This window comes from Spermophilus citellus, assembly GCF_964194105.1.
Source record: "Spermophilus citellus genome assembly, chromosome: 15".
Taxonomy (NCBI): domain Eukaryota; kingdom Metazoa; phylum Chordata; class Mammalia; order Rodentia; family Sciuridae; genus Spermophilus; species Spermophilus citellus.
Window position 1 is genome coordinate 82587826 of NC_138195.1, and position 18066 is coordinate 82605891.

General features: G+C 43.3%; 1 protein-coding gene across 1 annotated transcript in view; it reads left to right on the top strand.

Moving 5' to 3' along the window:
- The first annotated feature begins 17609 nt into the window (after positions 1-17609).
- Positions 17610-18066, top strand: part of FHIP2A (FHF complex subunit HOOK interacting protein 2A) — a 38821-nt gene continuing 38364 nt past the window's right edge. The window contains exon 1 of the mRNA XM_081267963.1: positions 17610-17794. Within this exon, the coding sequence (XP_081124089.1) occupies positions 17750-17794 (45 nt within the window). The 5' untranslated portion in view covers positions 17610-17749. The remainder of the gene's footprint in view (positions 17795-18066) is intronic.

The window sequence follows — 18066 nt, forward strand, 5'->3', positions numbered from 1 at the left end:
ACAGTATACAGTGCCCTAAATATTCCCACTCCAAAAGGGAAGGATAAGAACAGAGAAAGAAGGGATGGGGCTGTTAGACCAGGATGCAAGAAAAGACCACTGACTCCAATTAAAATCAAATTAAAGCAAGCTTATTATTTCAACTAGCCGGGCTGCCTCTCCCCACAAAAACTGAGGGAACTAGACAGCCCCCCAGCTTTCTTGCAGCCCAGCTTTATAGCCCAGAAAGTTACACAAAGGGGGGTTACAGATGACAAAAAAAAGGCTAGTCTACATTTTTGCTGGCCCCGACATCAGAATTTATGAAGGTCAGCAGAGCCTCAGAGAGGGTCCTTATCTGGCCAGGGAAGGCCAAGATTTATGAGGCATCACTAAAGTCTCAGAGAGGGCTGCTATCTGGTCAGGGAAAGCCAGGCATGGGTGAGTTCAAGGCACTGGCAGGCATTCCAAGTAGGTTCAGAATTTGCAGTAATTTATAGTAAAGCCGAAATTATCTTTTCATGGCTTTGTGGAGAGATGGCTCCCAATTTTAAGAGAAAATCAGGTTGGGTCTATCAAGGCCAAAAGCAAGACCAAAACCCAGCCGGGCAGACAGGTCCTGATACTCTGCCCATAACTCCACATACAGCAACTAGGACATAATATTATTTCCAGAGGGCTTAGACAGCACCACCCTTTTGGCCTTGCTAGTTGCCAGGCACATGGGCTCTTTTTAGTCTGTTTCTCTCGGTAACCAGAAGATTTTCTTGACAGTTCTTGTGACTGGCATCTCTTAATTCCTGGGGTCTCCATTCCAGCTTTGACTTCAACTTCATGGCCTCATGCATTGCTCTCTCAGGGGCAGTCCACAGGGATTCCAACCATACTATACTTTGCCTGGCCTCCCAGGCCTTCCTTTGGAATCTCAGTGAAAGCCTCTGAGACCGTTGCCTTTAGCATCCTGTATTCCTTCAGAACCAGTATCACAACTGGTGAGGCCAAGGTCTGTGGCCAGTTTGTAGGATAGTCGGACACTTCCCCTCACCCCCCCACCCCCGCACCCTCGTGCCCCAGTATCATGACTCCTGCTGCAGTCTGACTGGGCACAAATCACGAGCCACTCAAGCAGGAACAAACTTTATTTCTGAACTCCACCAGCACACTCCACACACGCTCCCCGGGAACTCTCCCGAACACCACCCACACGGCTCCTCCAGGAACACCCAACCGGATATCCCTCCTCCCTCTGGCACTTCCCCAATCAATGCGAACTCTCTAGGAATCCCTGCGAGAACTCCAAAGTAGCAGGCCTAGACGGACAGTAAAGGTCTAATATACAATTGAATCAATCCAGCATCATCTTAATGGCTCGCCTCTCAACCAATACTATTGGCAAAATGCCAGGGGCCATTCTGACTGGGCTGTGGCTCTCAGCAGACTAGAGTGGCCTCTGAGTGCCTGTGTGGCTCTGTATAGTGAAACAACTTCATAGTCCCTCCTGTACCTGCCGGGAACCCCCATAATCTCTTCTCAAAGGATTTTCTCTGGCCCAGGAACCTGTAGTGGGTGTGGTCTTGCAAATTCTTGAGATGCCCTTGAGGCATCTTTCCTATTATCTCTTCCTATCTTTCCTATTGTCTCTGTGTAAAGTACTTGGCTGTACTTTAAGAGCTACAAAGTCTTCCACACACCTTCCTTTGCTCCAGCTTTAGATGTACTTTTCTGGCCAAATTGCAAGGTTTTAAAATCCTCTAAGTCTGCTTTCTGCTCCAAATTATCACAGTAAACCTGGCTAACAGCAGCCAGCAATACCCATGCCACTGACTGCATGCTGTGCTGCCTTCAGTCCACTCCCAGATTAATTAGTTCATCACTTTTAAAATCAGCCTCCCTCAAAGTCTCAGAACAAGGACAAGATATAGCCAAGTTCTTTGCCAGAATATAACATGAATGGTCTCTAGACCAATTCCCAACAGAATCCCCATTTCCCTCTGAAATCTCTTGAGCATGGTCTGCATTCCTATTGGCATTCTGGTCTTCTGAACTCACACCAGAATCACCCACTAAACTCCACTTATAACATTCTAAAGCTTTTCTAGCTTGAATCTCTATAAACTTTTCAAACTTTACTCCTGCCAACCAGCTCCAACCGGAAGTGAGTCCCGGTCCTTTGTTCAGGCTGGTCAAGTTAGTCACAGCAATAATCCTACTTGTCAATGTCAACTTCTGTTTTAGTCAGCTTATGCAGCCCTGCAACCAAGATATCCAACAAGAACAACTTATAGAAGAAAGGTTTATTTGGGGTTCACAGTTCCTGAGATTTCAGTCTGTAAACAGCGGGCTCCGTTGTTCTGGGCCCAAGATGAGGCAGCACATCATGGGAAAAGGAACCAGCTCAGCTCAGCTCAGAATGCTGAAGTATGACACCAGAGAAGCTCGCTGAGGCAAGTGTAGAGGGGAAAGTGGAAGATTTATTAAAGGATAGCAGAAAGGACTCTGTCCCCAAGGAAGAAGGGGACCCAAAAGGCGGAATCCATGGAAGGGGGAGGTCTTCCCTTTTTTATATTCTAGGTCTTCTTTTAGTCCTCCCACATTCCTGTCTTTTGTTTCCCTCTATCCTGCAGTAGTAGAATGCAGGTGGGAAGGTCAAAAGGTGGAAGATGAAACGTGGACTGGAGGAGTAATCTGGGCTGGAAGGGCCTGGGGTGGTTTGATTAGCACCTCCTTGTTTGCTGGGAACTGCTACATTAACAGTTCCTGGGGCTGGGTTCTTGGGGTCATTAACATTTCAATCTGCCCAGGTGTAGTTCTGGTTTCCTGGACTCCATTCTCCTCAATGGACCTGATTTACCTAACTCCACTAACTACCTATTGTAATGCCAGATTCCTGAGACCCCAGTAGACCTCCAGGAGCTGAATCCATGCAATCACATGAGTCTTTATTGCAAGCTCGAGCCTGGGCTGTTTCCGACAAAGTGGTCCCAGGGAGTAAGTCCCGGTCCTTTGTTCAGTGAGGATTTATAGGTTTTGGGGAAATGCTCTACGAGTCACAACATCACACAGCAAATCATTTCATACGAGAGAAAACCAAACAACAACTCTTAACATTGATTAGCACATTCACTGGCGGGAACAAGTTGGGTAGGGGTGATTGGTTAGTGTGAGAGGGGGATTCCTTTGAACTGATTGATTTAAGCCTCGAGGGGTGTACGTGCTAAACTACATGGTTTCCCAACATGTTATCAACCACCATAAACTACTAGGGGGTCATCTGGCATCCCAAGTATTTTCCCTGTCTCATGCTGATTGGTGGTTGCTAGGGGGTTGCTATGGCTCCTCACCTACCCTGACTGAGTCAGGGACACCTGGCGCCACAGATCTCTCCGGGTATTTACCTTATTTACCGACAAACAACTCAGCAGGGTGGCTATCTGCCTAGAAAGGCTCTGTGAGTTTTTCCAAGGACAAGGGTCACGCCCCCTTCCTTAGGACAGGCGTTGAGGTAGAAGCTGCTGTTATTTATTTATTTTCAAAATTAGAGTCACATCAGTTTCTTACTATCTTTAAATCTGGCTTCATAGGGAAGATGCACCCTTCCAGGGCAAACCCACAGAGACCTTCCTGCCTACAGTTACCACCAGTTGATCCATCAAACTAGGATGGACTGATTGGGTTATTGTTCACATAATCTAATCATTTTACCTCTGAATATTCCTGCATTGACAGGAGCTTTTGGGGAATACCTCACATCCAAACCATAACAACCATGTGTAGTATTTTTACATGTCAGATTATTAATGCTACTGATGCATTATTTTTTTTTAAGAGAGAGTGAGAGGGTGGAGAGAGAGAGAGAGAGAGAATTTTTTTAATATTTATTTATTTTTTTAGTTTTCGGCGGACACAACATCTTTGTTGGTATGTGGTGCTGAGGATCGAACCCGGGCCGCACGCATGCCAGACGAGCGCGCTACCGCTTGAGCCACATCCCCAGCCCCTGATGCATTATTAATGCATAGTTGAATATAAGAGCATTTTTTAGATTTTTAGTTCCATGAAATCTATTTCAGACTTTGGACCTCTAAAATATTAAGAATATAAATTTTTTCATTGTTTTGAGTCACTACATTTGTGGTAATTGGTTATATCAGCAAAAATAAGCTAATAGAGCAATTTTAAGACTTTGAAAATCTTCTGATAGTTGTTACTTATCTGTTAATTCATACATGATCTCTAATGTTGAGCAAAAATTGTTAATTTTGATATGTTTAAACCCCTCAATTTTCCTTAATGGTTTGCCTTTTGGGTCCTTGTTTAAGAAAAACTTCCCCTCTGTATTCTCTTATATTTTCCTCTGTTATTGAAACTACACAGATTTACCTGTCATGTTTATGTCCTAGGCAACATGGGGTTTGATTTCATATATGGTATAATGTGGAGAACAAGCATGATTTTTTTTCCCTTTTAGCAATACAATTACTTCTAATAGCAGTCTGAAGGTTGGATTTTTAGTCTTTTCCTACATAACTGGTGCTAGGAGCCACAAGCAAATATACGATGTATGGCACCTTTGGTTGATGTATGGCACCTTTGGTTGTAAAGTGACGCCAGCTAGCCACTGAGATATGATTATGTTAAGATTTACATTCATATGGAAATTGGACTCCCGCTGTTCACCTTGGCCTGCTACCGGACTCATGTTACGGGACTCATGGAGAGTTCCCATTGGTTGGGGAAGGATAGTAGGAGGGAATTCCGGGGGAGGTCCGGGGGACCCCCGGTTCCAGGGAACGCGCGGTTCCGGTGGAGGCCCGCGTGGGAGGACCGGGTTTGGCTTGCCAGCACCTACAGAGTATTGGCGGCTTTTTCAAAATAAAGTTTTGTTCCTGCTTGAGTGGCTCGTGATTCTGTGCCCAGCCAAGACTGCGGCAAACTGGGATGATTTGTTGCTTTGATTTTGCCACTTTCTTTTATTTTTGAGTTGAAATTTATATAACACAAATTTATCTATTTTAAAATGAAGAATTCAGTGGTATTTTCCCATCATTGTGCAACTCCTACTTCTATCTAGTTCCATCAATCTATAGTTGGTTTTAATGACTAGTAGGATCTGCTCTCAATTTCCTCATCATTAAACAAAGACAATATTAGTACCTCATGTAGTAATTACTAAAAGATAGTGGCACAGAGGGTAGGGGTGTATGTCAGGGATAGAGTACTCACCTAGTAACTATGTTGTCCTTGTCTTTGACTCCCAGCACTGCACAAAAAAGTATATATTAAGTGTTTAGCTATACTTGGCATTATAGTTATTAGAGTTATTATAACTATTATTGCATTGTGGCTAGAAAACACAGTCTAGCATCAAGTCACTCCCCTTTGCTGACACCATTGCCTCTTTTCAGCCTCTGATTCTTGGAGTATCCCCACGCTCATTCTTTGAACTTCTTTTCTTCCTACCTACATTCATCCCAATTGCTGATCATAGCCAGGCTCACGCATGTAAAATTCCTTGTAAGTCCTGCTTACATCTCCCATGAGCCCTCTCCTGGTCTATCCGACTGCCTCTTCAGCATCTCCTCATGAACACCTAACAGGCATCTTATAGATTTACAGGATCTTACAGATTCCCCCCTTTGAAAGTCCACTCTTTGCCAGTATTTTTCCATATTTACAAATTCCAATGCCACTCAGAGCTGTTCAGGCCAAAAAAACTTGGCATCTCTTTGATTGTGCTCCTTCTCCCATTCTCGTGCAATTTTCCAGCAAATCCTGTCCACTCTTTGGAATATATCCAGAAACCAACTGCTTATCTCCACTTCTTCCACCACTCAACTGGCCTTGCCTCTTTCTGGAATAATGTGAGTCTCAGATCTGATTTCCTGCTTCCATTCTTGCCTTCCCCGCACTCTCTTTTCCACATAGAAGCAGTCAGAGTGACTTTTTTAAAAATGCAAATTGGATGTTTTAGTGCAAAAACCCTCAGATAGCTTCTAGTGTCACTCAGAATGAAATTCAAACTCTGTATGCCCTTTCCCTGTGGTTAGATACTATGGCAATTACCTTATCCTAGCAGGTATTTTGGAAATTTGTGGAGAGCTACAGAATTCAGAGGCAATATTATATTCCCTGAATATAAATTAGCTCCAAATCCACTCTTCTAATCTCTGCTTTTTTGTCTGAGTGGAGGACTCAACAAGTCAGGGTTCTTTTGCCAGGTAACTGAAAGACCCCCCGGACCCTCAAATCCCCCGTCCAAAAGAACTAGCGTCACACTGGCTGCAAAAGCAAGAGGCAAGTTTATTAATACACAGGCGCCTGCGGGTGCACAGCAAAACCTCAGCCGAAGCTTTGGTGAACTGGCACACCGGGCTTTGGGGTACAGATCTTTTATAGGGAAAAAGGAGTTGTTTTCCACCCAGTACAATAACAGATGTTTTTGAATCCAGCATACACGTCACTTAAAGGGTAAACTTGTTTTTCACTATGATAAACTTGTTTTTCACTATGATAAACTTATTTTTCACTATAGTTTCCCGAAAAACTCATTAATCTCACAGGTTTACATTGTGTTTCCTCCCTGTTCCCGCTTATGATCCCAGTTTGCTCAAGCATGTCCTGTGATGTGGGCAGGGTGCCCTTTCTAACAGGTCATGTGGTGAGCTCACCTGTTTACTACATACTTTCTACTTTTCATAATCAGGCCTTAGGTTATGGGGCTGGGGTCTTTCAGTAACTAACTCTACCTTCTTTGGTTCTGCCAACAGTGAGGGCCAAAGGGAGAGTGTGAGACAGTAGAGGGTGGCTGGGACTGCCTCTTCCTGTTGTGTCCTGCTCTGGGTAATTTCCTTAACAATGCCATTGGCTCCAGTCTCCAGCTTGTTTTTCTGTTTTGTTTTTTTTTTCCACTGCCAAAATTAGCCTTCTGGTGCCCCCCGAATCAGTAGGAAAGCAGCCCTCCTTGGGGCCCTTCCCCCAGCCTCTAGTTCTGAAATTACTAATGTCTTCCCTCTGTTCCCTGCTGCACATTATTATCTCTGGGCTTCAGTGTTGGCTTTTTGTTTTTTTAGTCCTCCAAACCCCATGTAACACATATTTTGTATTAAATTCCTCTGCTGAGATCACTTATGTGCTTTCTGTTTTCCTGACTGCACCCTAACTAATATGGTTCTTGGTGACAGAGTGGTGTCAGAAAGTAGACCCTCAAAAATGGAATTTAGGCATGTTTGGAGTACCACCTATAGTTGCTTGTGGAGTGCCTAGTGAAACAAGCAGCTTGCAGGATCAAGTGGCTATTGTACATGACTGCTATGGCAGTAATAAACTGTGGACCAGAAGAGCTGGTTCTAGTGACACTGAACAAATTACAGAAAGAAAATTACAAAATCAAGGTTCCAAACTCTGATTTCAAATCACAAGAACTAGGAAGAATCTATAGTAGACTTAAGACAATTGGCTAACATCTACAGTTGTAAACTTACTGAAAATCAGGTCCAAAATGGAGTTGTCTGGGTTGCAAATCATAAAGTGAATTCACAGGTTAGCCATGTCTTATATTGTACTGTGACACTGAAAAGGATAAGACCTGAGACTCAGAATGGGGACCCCTGGGTGGAATTGCGCCATGTTGAAAGTTTTGAACTCCCAGACATCTCTGTGCCTCTCTTGCCAGCAAAAAAAGCCTACCCTCTTGTGGCTGAGATTAGATTTGCTTAAAGATCTTGCATACGCTTACCCAGGGAAGTTGTCTTGTAAAGAGATGTCTATCCTCCGCAAGACCCACCCTGACCAACGTGAATAACGTTAGGCTAATAATTAGAGTCAGATCTCAATATACTCCAAGATATGAGTGCTAAGTTTAGCCCAGGAGGACATGGCTTACATGCTAAAATTCCAGACTTTTCTAATGTAGAGATTAAAAACCTGGGTAATATGAATTTTTGAGTGTTACTCTGAGGAAACAAGTCAAAATTAGATCAGGGGGCTGGGGATGTGGCTCAAGCGGTAGCGCGCTCGCCTGACATGCGTGCGGCCCGGGTTCGATTCTCAGCACCACATACAAACAAAGATGTTGTGTCCGCCAATAACTAAAAAAAATAAATATTAAAATTCTCTCTCTCTCTTTCTCTCTCTCCCTCTCTCACTCTCTCTTTAAAAAAAAATTAGGTCAGGCCACATGTATTCTTATGAGTTCATTTATAACAATTCTAGATTCCACGTGCAGGAGCTAGAATGATTGGAAGTACTATAACAGCTTGGTTGATTGATTGAACTTTGGATTCAGTGTTCCCCAAAGTTGACATGTTAGACTATTCTTGGCATGGACATAAAGGAATGTAGACATAGATTAAAGAGAAAAAAATGTGAAGCTCATTTATCATTTATGACATGCCCTGCCCATCCTCCACTACATCTTTCAAGAAAATTAAGAGGGTATCTGTGCACTAGGCCATGATAAAGGTATTTAAAAAGGGAGCACTGCATCATTGAAAAACTCAATGGTAGGGGGGTGACAGTACACAAGTCTGCCATTCAGATGACTGATTGGGTGGAAGTGATGGGGTAGAGGAAGTGACAAAGATCAAGTGGCAACATTTAACCACCAGAAGCAAGATGGGAGGAATTACTGAAATGGCAGCAGAAGTTACTTCAATGTAAAATCAGATTGTCTTGATCTGGCAAACTATAGATCATGATGCACACAGGAATGATACAGATGGCCATTGTGTCAGTCAAATTTGCAACACTGTGACCAAAAGACCTGCTCAGAACAATTTAGAGGAGGAAAAGTTTATTTTGGCTCATGGTTTCAGAGGTGCAGTACACAATACATGGTTGCAGACTATAGCTCCCGGCCTGAGTTGAGGTGGGGCATCATAGTGGAAGGGCATGGCAAAGAAAATCTGCTCAGTTCATGATAGCCAGAGAGCAGAGACTGAGCATGCTCCACTCACCAATGTCAACATAAACCACACAGGCCTGCCCCAAGTGACCTACTTCCTCCATCCATATCCTACCTGCCTACAATTGCTGTCCAGTTCATCCATTCAAGTGAATTAATCCACCAATTAGATTACAGCTCTCATAATCTAATCATTTAACCTCTGAAAATTCTTGCATTGTCCCACAAGTGAACTTTTGGGGGATATTCATAACAGTCTACTAAAGAATCACTTGATCACTCTAATAGTAAAACCTTACTAGATCTGGTGGCTATAGATCTGCATTAAGGCACATCAATAGAGTCTGCAGTCTAGGCTGACCTCTTACTGAGTATCTAGACTTTGGGCAACTCATGGATCCAGGGACTCTTGATTGATGCGGAACACACACTTCTTTGAGGAAAGACCTACAACAATGTCACATGAATGTAATATAAATTTTCTTCCAAGAGTTCCCCAAAGGGGCCCATACACATTTTCTAAGATAACTGGATGTATTTATTATACTTCCATTAACACTTCTAGATCATAAAAGGAGAACCTTTGGATTTGAGAGGGTTCAGAATTACTGCTCAATGTGACCTGACCCTGGGCTTTCTCTCTAAGGGCATGCTCAGCTCCTCTTTCCTCCTAATTGCCTGCCTACACCAGCCACAGTGGCCTTCCTCAGATGAGCCAGACTCTCCCATGGGAAGACACTTGCACTAGCGGTCCTTCCACCCAGATGCCCCTCCCTTCTATCCACAGAGCTAAGTCCTTTTATACATTTGTATGGCACCTGCTCAGAGAAGACTTCTCTGACCACTTAACATATTTATTTATTTTATGATGCTAGGGATCCAATCCAGGTAGACAAGCACTCTACCGCTGAGCTACACCTGGAGGGAGCCCAGGTTACCTAGTTTAAAATAAAACCTCCAGATCATCTTTACCCCCTTACTCACACTCATCCTGTTCACAGCATCTATTACTATGTGAAATTTTATTATGTATTTGTTTGTTATTAGTCTTTCTTGCTAGGATATAATCTGTGTGTATGTGTGTGTATGTGTGTGTTGTTCTATTAATTTGGTTAAAGAATGAATGTAAAGTCTTCAGAATTTACTTCCTTGGGTTTCCTTTGTGTCTTGGTACAAAATCAAATTTTGTAAATGTCCCACATATGCTAGAAAATGTGATTTCTTTGATGGGTATAAATCTCTCCATTATACTTTCTTGGAGCTTATTACTCACATTATTCAAATGTCCTATAGCTCTGCTTATTTTCTGAGCTTGATTAGATGAGGGGTAAATTAAAATCTTCAAGTACAATAGTTGATTTACTTATTTCTCCCTGTAGTTCTGCCAGTTATTGCTTTACATATTTTGTGTCTATACCAATAAGTATATTTATGAGCACAAACCTTGTTTTCTTGATCTATGATTATTTTACCAGTGTGTTGTATCTGTCTTTATCCCCTGTGATATTTTTCATCTTCAATTCTGTTTTGTCTGATACAATTGCTATCCTGCTTTTTCTTTGATTCCTATTTCTCTGGTCTTTTTCTATTCATTTATTTCAGCATGTCTCTTCCCTTTTAAATGTACGTGTTTTAGAAAATATAGTGCTATTTTAAAAATCAAATCTATTCATGTCTGCCTTTTAATTGGTGACTAAATCTGTATCTATTATAACAGAAAAACCTATTTTATGTTTTCTACTTTTCATGCTTCTTTTCTAGTATCTTTTTCCGTCTTTCCTAAAGTTATACTTTGCATTTTTTTTTTTTTTGGTGGTTACCCAGAATTAAACATTTCATTCCCTAGCTTTCTTTTCTAACTATTATGTGTGGTTATCCAAGTAAGTTCTGGTCAATTAAACCAGGTGGAAGTATGGCACTTTCAAAATGTATTTGTTAAAGGAGAAAAAGTACTGTCTTCTTCTCTTGCTTCCTTCTGCCCTGCAGTTGGTAATTACCTCCAGCTCCTACATGGGACCGTGAAGTGCTCCTGAGCAGCCCTGTGTGATGGTGCAGAAAGTTAAGAGCATGCCTCCAAAAAGTCATCATCCTGGTCCTGCCTGCCTATCAAGCAAACTTCTTTTATTTCTTTAAGCCACAACAACATTGGATTTTTCTGCATAGCTGGTCCTCACAGGGTGCTGCTCCTTTCTTGGAGCTTCATTTTTTGTAACTTCCTAGGTGCTGGGGAGAGGAAGGGGGTACAGACAATACATACAGACAATGGCGTCCCCTCTAAGCTTCTTCTACTCCAACCCTCAGACACAGTAGATTTTCTCAAAAGTAGAAAGGAAAACAAAGACCTAACTGCAAGAAGTTTACTTCAGACTACAGAAGTGAGGAGGCAGGGAGAACAAGAGGGGCGATAAAGGTCCCCACTGTGGTCAGTGGAGGGGGCCACCTGAGATGCGTTCAGAGTACTTCTCAGAGCTGTCCACCCATAAGGCAGGACACTGGAGCATTGGTCCACCAGATTCCATCCCCCATTGGCTGAGAATTACCCCAGGGCTGTTAACTCCATTGGACTTTTAGGAAAAGCGGGTTCTCCCAGAGGATTTTCAGTGGCAGAAATTCTGAGGAGGTAGAATGGGGTTGAGGTAAGATGCTGTCACCATGAAGTGAGTCGGAGATTACACAGAAATGGCCATTGCAGCTGCCATCAAGGAATGTGACACTTGACATGAATGTGACACAGGGTTTTAACAGTTTTTATGTAAGCTTCTGAGGTCCATCAGCTTCCTTCTTGTCTCTGTGGCAACTGCAGAATTGCGTCCAGAGGCTGAAGCACGTGGCCTATATTCACCACCGTGAACCAGCTTCTCAACTTCTGAAACTTCTATTCTCTGACTGCTCTTTTTCAACAAATTCTTCTTCTATTTCCCAGACCTTCAATGCAGGGGGTCTTCAAGTTTGTAACTATTTTGCTTTTTTTTCTTTGATTATACCAATTATTGAACTATCTCACTTACTCTTGGAGGTCAATTGCCAACATTTTTTTTTTTTGTACCTGGGATTGAACCCCGGGTGCTATACTTACTACTGAGCCACATCCCCAGCCCTTTTTATTTTTTATTGTAAGGCAGGGGTCTCACTAAGTTGCTTAGGGCCTTGCTAAATCATTGAGGCTGGCCTTGAACTTGGGATCCTCCTGTCTCGGTTTCCTGAGTCCCTGGGATTATAAGTGTGAACAGGCTTTCAACTGTCATCTTTAAGATATGATTCTCAAATCTTTATAGCCTAGATCTCTTTTCACTCTTCAGACTTCCTAATCCAAACTTATTACCCAAATTAATCCAGGAACTCCAGACAGCCCAGTTTATCCTTCACTCATGTCTTGTATCTCCTGCAAAATCTGGTTGATCTTACTCACCTTAGAAGTTTACCATCTCCTTCCTACTCCTCCAGGTTAGTTACTCTTGCATATTATTCTCTCTTGTCTGAACTTTGACAAAAGCATCAAAAACAGCTTCCTGCCTCTAGTTTCTCCACATGCCAAACAAATTTGGTGTTACACCAGGATATGGTTAGCCAAAAAACTTTTACAAGGGTTGTTATGAAAATTTCTGTCCTTCCTCCCAAACTCCCAACTTCCTGCCCCATAGTGCCCACCCCTTTCAACAATCTGAGGGCAGTCTTTTATGATTTCCTTCCTTTTAGAATAAATATGCTTAGGTTACTTCTTAATATTTCTGTCTTAAGCAATATCTAGTGTTTCCCCAGTACAGAGGAGGAGGAGTTAGCTTTGCATTGGGACATTCCACTCCCAATGCATATCCATTTTTCATCTTCCCCATAAAGCAATAGCAATACTATAGCTTTAATTACATCAGTATTGACTGTTTACAGTGGCTGTGCAAATGATATGCACAATTTTGCCACAAGTACTCTGATTACCTGTTCCTGCACTTTTTAACATTTTATTCTTCTTGGTGTTAATAATGATCTAGGTGTGGGGTTTTTTTTTTTATTCTTCTTCTTCTTTCCTTTTCTTTGTATCCATTGCTAATTCAATATCAACCTTTCCCCTGTCTGGAAAAATCTTCTCAGACACATTAGATATTCCATTTTCCAGTTTTGTCTTCAGGAAACCTCTCTGGAGCCTTGCTACCTGCTCTCACTTGGACTAGCTTGTGGGTCTCCCCTCTCTCTGTGATGGGATCTCCCCCTTGATTTACTCCCTGAGTTTTTTTTTTTTTTTTTTTTTTTTTTTTTTTTTTGCAGCACATCTTCTAGGGTTTATCCTGAAAGGGTTCAAGGCAGGAAAAACTTCCAACATCTTGCACATCTGAAATAAATTATTTCATCCTCACACTTGCTGTCTTAGCATAGAATTTTAGGTTGGAAATTTTACCTCAGAATTTTGAAGTCATTGCCCCCAAGGCCTTCTCACTTTCTTCTGTTGTTGCTGAAAAGTGATATGCCAGTAATCCTTGATTCTTTGTATAAACTTGTTTTTGTTTTCTCTCATTGGAAGTATCATCTTTCTTTGAAACTAGTGTTCTGAAGTTTCACAATAATGTCAATTAGAGTGAGTTTGTTTTAATTCATTATTCTGTTATTTAACCGACCATCTCAATCTGGAAACTATGTTTTTCAAATCTATTCAATTTTATTGATTACTTAGCTTGATGTCTTCCTGTATTCTCTCCAACTATTTGGATATTATACACACTGGAGAGGCCCTATAATTTTATAATGTTTTTTCCTCCATTGTTCATGCCTTCATCACTTTTGCAATAGTCTTTGGGAAACATTATTTATTTTCCTCCTTTTTATATTAATTTTTCTTTTTCTTTTATTTATTTATTTAGTACAGGGGATTGAACCTAGGGGTGCTAAACCCCTGAGCCACATCCCCAGCCCTTTCTATTTTTACTTTCAGACAGGGTTTCACTAAGTTCCCTGGGGGCCTCACTAAGTTCCTGAGACTGGCCTCTAATTTGTGATCCTTCTGCCTCATCCTCCTGAGTCGCTGGGATTATAGGCGTGAACCATCCTGCCCTGCTTGTTATCATGGTCTTAATGTCTAAAAGTTACTTTTTGTTGTCTACATACTGCTTTTTAGAAATAGCACATGAGTCTTCTTTTATGACTGCAATATCTTATTTTATCTCTTTGAGAATGTCATTGGTAGTGTTTCTTTTTCAAAGTTTTATTCCCCATCTCCTCCCAACAGATCAATGAAAGCAACTGTTTCTTCCAAATTCCACCCCTGCTGTCTCTGTCCTGTTTGTTTCTTTTGGTCTCTGTCATTAATGTTATAAGCTTTCCTCAAATGTTTGATGACCCCAGGGTTATCCAATCAGACTTAGGAGAAGCACATTATAAAACTGATTAGAATTTCTGAGTATATGGACGGTGTCATTGGAGACTCCCTTTGTATCTTTAGGTCTTTTCTCTGGATTCTTCAGAGACCTTTCCTATCTTTTATTTTTTTTAGTTGTTGATGGAATTTTATTTTATTTATTTGTATGTGGTGCTGAGAATCAAACCCAGTGCATCACGCATGCTAGGCAAGAGCATGACCACTGAGCCACAACCCCAGCTTCAGAGACCTTTCCTGTCCTCTACATGGAAGGATCAAGAGGAGAACAAGGGTTGGGGATGTATTTCTCAACAGTCACAGTGTTTACTTTCACTTTATCATCCCCCTCCAAATGCAACTTCTGATCGTACCCAGAGCAAGTCTCTGATCATATACCAGTATTAGAAAGGGGTAGTGGGGCAGTCAGCCAATCTTGTGCAGTAGGGTGGAGTCTAATATTAAATTTTCAATCCATTCTGCTAGTTTTGGTCCCACTTTTACCTCTACATTCTGAGGTATTGAATACCTATTCCTGAGCCATTAGATGTTGTGACCATATCCATATGCTACTTTGGTTCCTGGCTTTCTTTATTGTTGCCTTAGGATTCAGCTTTGTTCAGTCACATCAGTTGATCACTTTACAGCTACTCTCCAGTTCTCGAAGAAATTTTGTTGCTGTTATCTCCTCTCCCAATTTATTTGTTCTTTTGGATTTATCCTTTGAAAAATTCCTTTACTGTCATTTTAGTGAAGCTTGGGGAGGAGATGTTGCTAAATGTATGTGTCCACCCACATATTTAGCCAGAAGTCTGCCAAACTTTGGAAGCAGATATCATCTAGTTGTGTTTCTTTTATCCCTTTTCTCAACTCCACCCCAATCAGGCTTCAGTTTTTAGGGTTTTTCTTGTTACTTTTTTTTTTTTGAGTGGAAAGTGAAAGGCTTTATTAAAGGATAACAGAAAAGACTTACTCCTGGAGGAAGAAGGGGACCCGAAAAGCGGGATCCCTTTTTCTGTGACTTCACTGGCTAAACTTCATTTTAGAAAAGAATTTCATAAATTCATTCACCCTCAGGATAATGGATGATAAAGTTTAAGTGTTCTTTCTCTCAATAATAGTATTTTAACAGGGACTAAATTTCTTGTTTGGCTTATGCTAAATAAATAAAGGATAAAGTGGTAGTTCAGGAATTTCAGGAAGCCAAACCTAAGTGTTTGAGAGGCTAAGGGAAGCCTGTCTGTGTTTTCTTGAATCATGCTGGGTTGAAGTAGGTCTCACTGCACCCTGGATATGGGCTGATGTGGATGTTCATGTCACTGCAGGCATTGCAGGATGACAATAAAAAATAGGAATATCTGCTCAGTGATAATTCTAGTCTGTATGTCTTGGAAATTAGATATCAAGCAGATGAATCATTATCCTAAGTATTAACGTTAATATAGACCAAAATATTTATAGTGTTGCACTTATAACAGGAATGCAGTGATAGGCATCAAATGGGAACAACTTTGAGCCTCTTAAACAGACCTGTGCATGCAATTTGTGGTTGCAAGGAATTATGAAAATACAAAATGCCATATAAATGCATGACAATTAGGCCAGGAAAATAATTATGGTTAATAATATGACTAACCATCTTAAACTTTGTGAATAATAATAATAATAAAAACATGATGTGTTCTTAGTTGAAACAGGAACAGGAGCCAGAATTTGAGAAGGAAAACAATTCAGTGTTTAGAAAACAACAGAGGAAGACTCCCAGCATGGGCTTCACTACAGAAATTTTAGGTCAGATTTACTGGCCCTTGAGTGAAACAGGGGTTTAAGCAACAAAAGCAGGGGGAAAGAAGACAAGACTAAATCTCTTCCTTAAATCTTAATTTGGGGCTCAACAATTTTGCCAACTACTCTTACTAACAATAACTAAAGCCTGTGCATCTCTTACTATGGACTAGGCACTGTTGAAGTGATTGATAATCATTAACTTCCACAATGAGGTCGGTGACTCTCCCCTTCCTGCAGATGAGAAAACAAAGCACAAACTTGCCCCAGGTGAGTGACAGATGGGATTTAAACAGGCTACCCAGCTCCACAGCCTGGCTCCTTAATTCTCCTCCCCAGGGCTGACTTTTTCTGCTTTTTCTCTTTTCAGCTGTAAATACATATTTTCATCAGTGGTTGTGCAAAATTTACTCCACCCTTATCAAGAACTTGCTGTTTCTTTTGGTAAAACACCAAAACTAGCATAAAGCAAACACAAAGCTCTCCAGGATATGGGCGTTTTCGTAAAATTGTATCCACAAAAGCTAAAATCTTCCACCCTGCACTGTTTTTCCAAGGCTTGACTAATAGACTGTTGCACAGTATTTTAAGAAGCCACCTAAATGCCTACATTGTAGCTTCCATTATCAGTCCTAGTCATTTCCTAGAATCCTTTTGGATTCTTTTCCTCACTAATGTTTTCCAGTATCATCCAATAACTGAACAGAAAATGCTATACTAAATTGTTGCATGTATCAAACGCGTAGATTGCCCAGCACGGTGGTGCACACCTGTAATCCCAGCAACAGGGGAGATTGAGGCAGGAGGATCCCAAGTTTGAGGCCAGAGTGGGCTATTTAGTGAGACCCTGTCTCGAAATACAAAAATCACGAAATGACCAGGATGTAGTTCAGTGGTAAAGCGTCCGTGGCTTCAATCCCCACTACAAATACTACTACTAATGATGATGACAGTAAATTATCATATTTATGTAACTGAGCTACCGCTGGTTCACTGGGGACTTCCTGTTTTATTGCTGAATAACAATGATGGCAATTTCTACAGTGAGCAAAGCCATCTCACCGGCATTTCTGACTTGTTCGAATTCTCGGCATTTGCACCTCCGGTCCGTTGGCCTTTCCATCAGGGCGTGTGTTTTCACCAGTCTTCCAACCTGTCCTCAGATGACCACCCTCTGAACATTGTACACAAATGGGAAGGGCCCCGTTGCCCTACACAGTCGGCATTTCACTTCCACCAGAAAAACAAAACCGAAGGCCGCTGCCGAGTACAAACACGCGCGCGGGCTGCGGGGCGCGCCGAGCCCGCGGAGGGCGGCGGCTGCCGGGCCCGCGCCCGCCCCCGTGGCGTCCGGCGCCCAGACGCAGGGCCGGCCTGGCCGGGGCCTCCCCGGGCCGCGGCGGCGCCCCCTGCAGGCGGCGGCGGGCAGAGCGGGCGGAAGGAACCCGAGCCGAGCTGCCACCGTGTCCAAGCCGCCGCCGCCGCCGCCGCCGCCGCCACAGCTCCGCAGGGCCCGAGTCCGCGCCGAACGACCCCCGAGCCGCCCGCCGCGCCCCTGCGCCGCCGCAGCCGCCCGCACACCGACGCGGCCGGGTCGGGCCCGCCGCGGCCTCTGCTCCTACTCGCCGCTCGCACCGGCCTTCACTCTGGAGCGGCCCCGGCAGCCGCAGCAGGGGCGGCGGCGGCGGATCGAGGAGCTCTCCAGGTCGTCCCGGGAGAAGCTGCTGCAGTCCCGGGACAGGATGTTCTCCAAGTTCACCTCCATCCTGCAGCACGCCGTGGAGGCGGTAAGGCCCGGGCCGCGGCGCGCGGCAGGCCGGGGATGGCGGGCCTACGCTCCCCGCCGGCGGGGCTCGGCGCGCGCCGCGGCCCGCGGAGTGGAGGCCGGGGGCGCCGCGGGCGCCGGGCCTGGCCCCGGGCGGGCCCTCTCCGCGCTCGGAGCCGACGGGGACCCCTTCCTGCGGCGGAGCGCAGACCGGCCGCCCCCGGCTCGCTGGGCGCCTCCTCCCGCCGGTGGGGTCGGGGGAGTCGGACCGCACCTGCGGCCCCGGGGAGGCTC